General features: G+C 41.7%; 1 protein-coding gene across 1 annotated transcript in view; it reads right to left on the minus strand.

Moving 5' to 3' along the window:
• SKIC3 (SKI3 subunit of superkiller complex) overlaps positions 1–6,242 on the minus strand; it is a 53,846-nt gene extending 47,604 nt beyond the window's left edge. Inside the window, exons 1-6 of the mRNA XM_074569229.1 lie at positions 6,116–6,242; positions 5,821–5,931; positions 4,413–4,510; positions 3,742–3,885; positions 2,556–2,647; positions 1,815–1,890 (exon numbers count right to left, since the gene is read on the minus strand). Of these exons, the coding sequence (XP_074425330.1) occupies positions 1,815–1,890; positions 2,556–2,647; positions 3,742–3,885; positions 4,413–4,502 (402 nt within the window). The 5' untranslated portion in view covers positions 4,503–4,510; positions 5,821–5,931; positions 6,116–6,242. The remainder of the gene's footprint in view (positions 1–1,814; positions 1,891–2,555; positions 2,648–3,741; positions 3,886–4,412; positions 4,511–5,820; positions 5,932–6,115) is intronic.
• Between the last annotated feature and the right edge of the window lie 39 nt (positions 6,243–6,281).

Genomic DNA, 6,281 nt, shown 5'->3' on the forward strand with positions numbered 1-6,281 from the left:
GTCAACTCTACCACACTAGGGCAGACAAGAGAGTAACGTTTAAAGTAACGACACAGATTTACCTGCTTTCTGATTAAAGCAATAACAAGTCCCAAAGCATTGTCAGGGACCCGTGCACCTTCCAAGGTACAGTAAAGAAGGGAGGCAACATCAAGAATATGAATTCTGAGTGTGGTTCTTGGAGGAAACCAATAATAAAAAGAGACCTGAACAGTCCTCTGGTAAACTCCCAGGAAAAAAAGACAACCTTGTTGGATCTACAGCACTACTAACAGAAATAGAAGAACAGCAGCAGTACATGTTGAAATTCAGCGTGAAAAAAACCAACAGAACCAAAAAAGAGAAAATAGGACCCTGAAGCCTAACTTGTGGTCTCCTGGTCCACACAGAGCACGTCTGCCTTCATATGCTAAACCATTAGCATTGAATTTCACTTCAGAAACTGGTATAGAAAGAGGCTTTGGAGCTAATTAATAGCCTTGAGCCTGATGCTACGAGATACGAAAAAAATTTCATTTTCCATTGATGAAGGAAAAGGGAGAAGATGACATGGAGTAAGACCATGCACTACCTTGTGAGAAAGCAACCTGTTTGAAGAGTAAAGGAAGAATGAATAGCATAACTGCAAAAAAATAGGTATCCTGTAACATTACTACAGACAATAGGCAAAGGTACTGTTAACGATTCAGACATTTAACAGCTCCACCTCGTGGTAAACTGAAAAGAGCCACGATTATTTTGCAACGATCCTGCTGACACAGACTTCGGGAGTGCTAGGTGAGCTGAAGCCTGGGCTGCCCTGGAGCAGTTCTGACGGTCTGTATCGTTGTGCATGGAATGCAGTACATAAGGCACAGGCGATTAATCGAGTTCAGGTTGTGTGGGAAAGTAATGGAAGACTGGCAAGGAGGAGTGTAAACGCCCAAGTGACTCGCACGTGGGGTACTGAAAAACGCATATATCACACTAATTGTTGTTTAGTTTTATGTGCTTGCAAGTATAACATCTGCACTTAGGTAAAGTAGGTCTGTGATGGATTCAGGAGCACCTTATCCAATGCGTCCAAGATCCCTGCCCTGCTGCTGAAGAAGATCAAAGCACACTGAAAAACGATGCCTGTTAGAATCCTTGAAATACAGACAAGAACAGCAAGTCTCAGCTCTCACTCCCCCGCTAATAATGACTTTCTTGCTAATAAGGACGCTCTCTTGCTCCGTGGTACCTGCGTACCCTGCTTGCATGCCTCTGCCTAGGTGTTGCTTCAGAGATTCCCCATTCTGTGAGGTACTAAGATTAAACTTGTTATTCGCCTTTCATCTGTGGTTTTGTGGTTGTTCCTGTGTCCTGCCTGTACTGGTGCACACGGGTCGTTTACAAATTCCACCTTAATCTCTGGCATGAAGCATCAGGGACAGTGTAGGAAGGGTTCACCACAACAGCGAAGGACTAATCAGACACACAGAACCAGCCAAGCTAGGCAAAGGACACCTAACTTGCACATACTGCACATAAATGTGCATTTGGGATCATGCTTGACTTTTAGAAATAAGACAGAAGAAAGATGTTCCATCCTTTCAGCCTGTATAGTAACACCCTTTGCCAAGTTTTGTCAGTTTAATGGATTGAATCCAAGTCCGTCACGCAGTGGAAATGAAAGGAACATAGTTAAAATCAGTTCTTCCTGGCAGTGGTCCAGAAGGACACCCTAAGTGGTCTGTGGCCCAAAAAATAGGGGATTCCTTGATAAAGAGTAGTTAGTTCTGATCAAATGGAAACTTCTTGTTAGAAGAGAGAAAGTAAAGTACTCAACCTACCTCTAAATATTTCTTTTCCTGATGATATAGTTCCACAAGCTTGTTACATACATCATACCATTTCTGCTTGTCACCACTAGAAAAGGGGAAGAAAATCCCACACAAACAAGTTAAGTTTTCCATAAAATAGTATAATGTTTTTCAAATTCTGACAAATAATTTTGATTAGATTCAGTTGCCAAATAAATATTTAGAATAAACACTAAAGATTGCCCTAAAGGTTTTATTAATTGCTGCTGTAACTGAGTAAAAAAAAAAAAATTACTTTAAGGGATTGTACTTTTCTTTTTGAACAATTGTCACATTAAGGAAACAAATCAAACACTCCAGTCAGCTACAGTGACAGCTGACAGTTAGATTTGTTTTAGAACTGTACCTATATGAATCGGGTAACATATGTTCTGTGATCTTAAAGCAGAGAAAAACAAGCCTACTTATTATGCAGACAGTGAACTACCAGAGTTAAACACTTCAAGGCAGTGAGTTTAGACAGAGAACATAGAATAACATTAGAATCCTCTAAAATATTAACCTCGAGTACAATTATTCCAAGAGTTTTTGCCTATCAAAAGGGACAGATCAAGAAACCTTATACAGGTACAGAAAATCTTAGTAACAAGTGCTTACCCACGATGTGACACGGCCTAAAAGAACCAAATTTGCAGATTATCCTGCATATCAGCAATGACATTCACTGAACTAGAAATGTTAGACTGAATTACAGTACGCAATATTCTTTACCTTTCATAGAGTTGCAAGAGCTTTTGGTAAACATCTGCTAAGTCTCCTCTGACATCTGTTTGGTTAGGTTTCTCATATAAATTTGCTAATCCCTTTAAAAAAAATATAAAAAATAAGTAAGATTCGATGTCAACAGTTACGTGGTACGAGAACATTGCAAGTTCTGCCGATAAAAATTATTCCATTGCCTTCAATGGAATAACTGGGATCAAGTATTAATATAGAAATCTCTGAGCAGAATCTACATTGATGCTTCCGTACAGCCTTCTGAATCTACTTATTTAAAATGAAATGCTTTCCTCACTTTCTTAACTCATATTAACAACTATTTGAAACCTTATTTTACGTAAAATTCAAACATTACGTAATCTTGTCTGAATAACAGACAATATGCAATGCACAGTAAGTCATACGATAAAAGATCTACGTCGAAGTATCACACTGTCTTTTATAGTAACAGAAAGCCAGAATCTCATTGCGAAATAACTAAGGTAATTTCAACATCCCTTGAAATCAGGCACCAACATTTATACTTTAAAAAGCTATTTATATTGAAAACACCAAAACCTTACCACCTCAGAAAAATATTGATTGTGGGTATCTGAGAGACAGACCTAATATGCAACCTTATGCTCTACATGTCTCCAAATAACACAACAGTATGTTGTAACTATGTACTGTTATAGGTTGTCATGCATACAGCACCCAGCTATTTTAAATGTATACTGTTCTTTTCAAGTAACAACAACAAAATACAGTAACAATCCACTTGATGTCAGAAGCTGGAAAAATAACTTACTAGATAAAACATTTTCTTTCCCATGAGAAAAGCATTGTCAAATACTTCTTGAGCCACAAGCATGGAAATTCCTATGCATAGACAAATTTACTGCACCTGTTTCAATTCATGTTCTCCCTTGCACGTTTCATTGCTATCTAGTCTACACAAGAAATACAAACTTAGGTATACTGAAACTGAAGTTCAGCCTGCTATACATATGCAGTCACACATGGCTTTACTTTAGACACACAAATGATACAAACCTCAGCTACTCCAAAGCTTCAGTAGTACTAAGAGCCTAAAAAAAAAACCATGACGCAAGCCTCAGCTCTGCTTTATTCCCATATTTAACTCCGTAGAGACACTTTTCAGAGAAAGAAAAAGTGAATCTGGACATTCACGTACCTGCCATGCCAGTAACTGGTTTGGTTCAAGTTCAATAGCCTTCTTATATGCACCTTTGGCCTGATCAGGCTGCTCCAACTCAGCAGCTGCCAGGCCAATGAATACCCAAGCATTGTAGTTATTTTTTTCTTGCTTCAAAACTGCCTAGAAAGACACAATTTTACGTGAAACTGATGAATGAAATGCATCTTAAAGATACATGTATTGAGTTTTATCACTACAGTTTGGTGAATTATTCTCTATGTTAACTTCTGTATCAGAAGTTAACTCATTTTTAGGAAAAAGATAAGATTAATAACTTCACCTTTTCATGCCAGAGAATGCTTCATATCTGATCTGCTCTGCCAGTAACCATACCTATAGCTCAGCAATTAAAACACTCCTGTCAAGGTCTGGATTAGAAATCCATCTTATTACTATCATTCTAGACTTAATATTCTTATCACCACATATAAGCAAATGCAAAAGGGAAGGGGAATAAACATTTACCTGTGAGCAACTAACATGAAGTTAAATCTGAAAAGGAAGTTAAATCTGAAAATCAATCTCAACTTATTAATCTCAGCTAATAAGGTACTCCACACTCTGCATTACTATACAGCTGTAGGGTTTATGGGAACAGGAAACAAAACATGCAAAAAATATTACCCTCCAAGTAAAAAATTAATTACCTTGCAATGTTTTAAGGCTTCCTTATATTCTTTATTCCGTATTGCATCTCGAGCACTCTTCAATGCTGCCTTCACCTCCTTATTTGACATTGTGGCTACTAAGTAAAAAGGACATATAATTAGTGCTTATGAAAAGACATACTGAACTCAAAACATTGTTCATATCCTACTGTAACTGCAAGAGAGCATTTTAAACACAGAAATATAGAGCAATATGCCAAAATGCAAACAGCTCTAAAAACTGCTGAAACAAATAATGTGGTTAAAATTAGTTATTTACACTTATCTCCAATGCAAGATTAAGTCATTATTCCAAACAGTTAAGCAATACAGAGTAGCTATCCCAGAGTGAAATTTTGGTTAAAGTTTAAGATAAATTTCAATAGCAGGAGAGGTGTTATCTGACAGTCACGATAGTCAAGATTCCTAGAAAGACATCCTGCATACAGTTTCTTTAAAAAGATGAATTACTAACCAGTGAACTGAGCTTAAGAGGCATATTGCACTGGACATCTGCTCAATAGGTTCCTAAGGATCAGAGCTGATACCACAGCCAGCCTGTCGCTTGTGTTCAGGTGTGCTCCATGATGCTCCTCACCCTTCACACACACTTAAGGCAGACCCTACTTCTGACTACAGCTGTCTAGTCAAAAAGACCAATCACTCAAGGACACAGAATGACAGAACAGTAGGGGCTGGCAGGGGCCTCTGGAGCTCACCCAGTCCAACCCCTGCCAGAGCAGGGTCACCCAGAGCAGGTGGCACAGGATGGCGTCTCCAGGCGGGTCTGGAGTATCTCCAGAGCAGAGACTCCACACCTCTCTGGGCAGCCTGTGCCAGGGCTCTGCCACCCTCACAGGAAAGGAGTTTTCCCTCACGTCGAGATGGAATTTCCCGTGTTCCAGTTTGTGCCCGTTGCCCCTTGTCCTGTCCCCAGGCACCACTGAGAAGAGCCTGGCCCCGTCCTCTTGCCACCCGCCCTTTAGCTCTTGCTGAGCATTGATGAGACCCCCTCTCAGTCTTCTCCAGGCTAAACAGCCCCAGGGCTCTCAGCCTTTCCTCATCAGAGAGGACACATCAGAGGGGCATTCACACTTGTGAAATCTGACATAATCATGCACTGGTTTGATGTAGATGGGTAAATATTTTGCTGCAAATGAACTTTAGAAACACCACCGTCAAAACTGTCTAAACGGATGAGGCTGAGAAACACCACTGCTGGTGACAGCACAAAAAGAAACTGAAAAAGTGACAATCTGCAGAACACAAAAACCTATTAGCAACTGAAGAGCAAAAGACAAAAGTGTGGATGAAGGGCCTAGAAATAAATTAGTAATGAGAGGACAAAGAAGAGGGGGAATTTCAACGATTCCCTCAGAGAAAATGATACCGAATCTGTCAAACCTACATTGCTCAACAGCTCCTGGAGATAAATGTGCTTCCTGAGAGGGCACAGGCTCCTCGATCACCACAAACAACCGCTTTGGCTGACATTGTCGAGCCTGAGCTCCATTTTCACCTACAGAGAAAAACAGACACCACGTCAGCGTAAAGCCTGTGCCACCTCCGGGGAGCTCGGCTCCGCGGCCCTGCTCCGGAGCGAGGGGCGTCCAGGCCGGGCCGCGCCAGGCCCGGTAACCTCGGGCTGCCCGGAGAAGCGGCTCCAGGACAGCAGCCCCTCCGACGGGTCCGCCAGTTCTCACCGCGGGGGAAGACACGACACGACAGACCGATCCGGACCACCGCCGGCCTCCACGGCCCTGCACCGCCTCACCGCCACCTCCCGCCACCGCCACCGCCGCCGCCGCCACCGCCGCTGCTCAGGCGCATGCGCGCTACCGTCATCGCGGCGACGCTGCCCAGCCGGCC

Source organism: Larus michahellis, chromosome Z, assembly GCF_964199755.1.
Source record: "Larus michahellis chromosome Z, bLarMic1.1, whole genome shotgun sequence".
In the NCBI taxonomy this organism is placed as follows: domain Eukaryota; kingdom Metazoa; phylum Chordata; class Aves; order Charadriiformes; family Laridae; genus Larus; species Larus michahellis.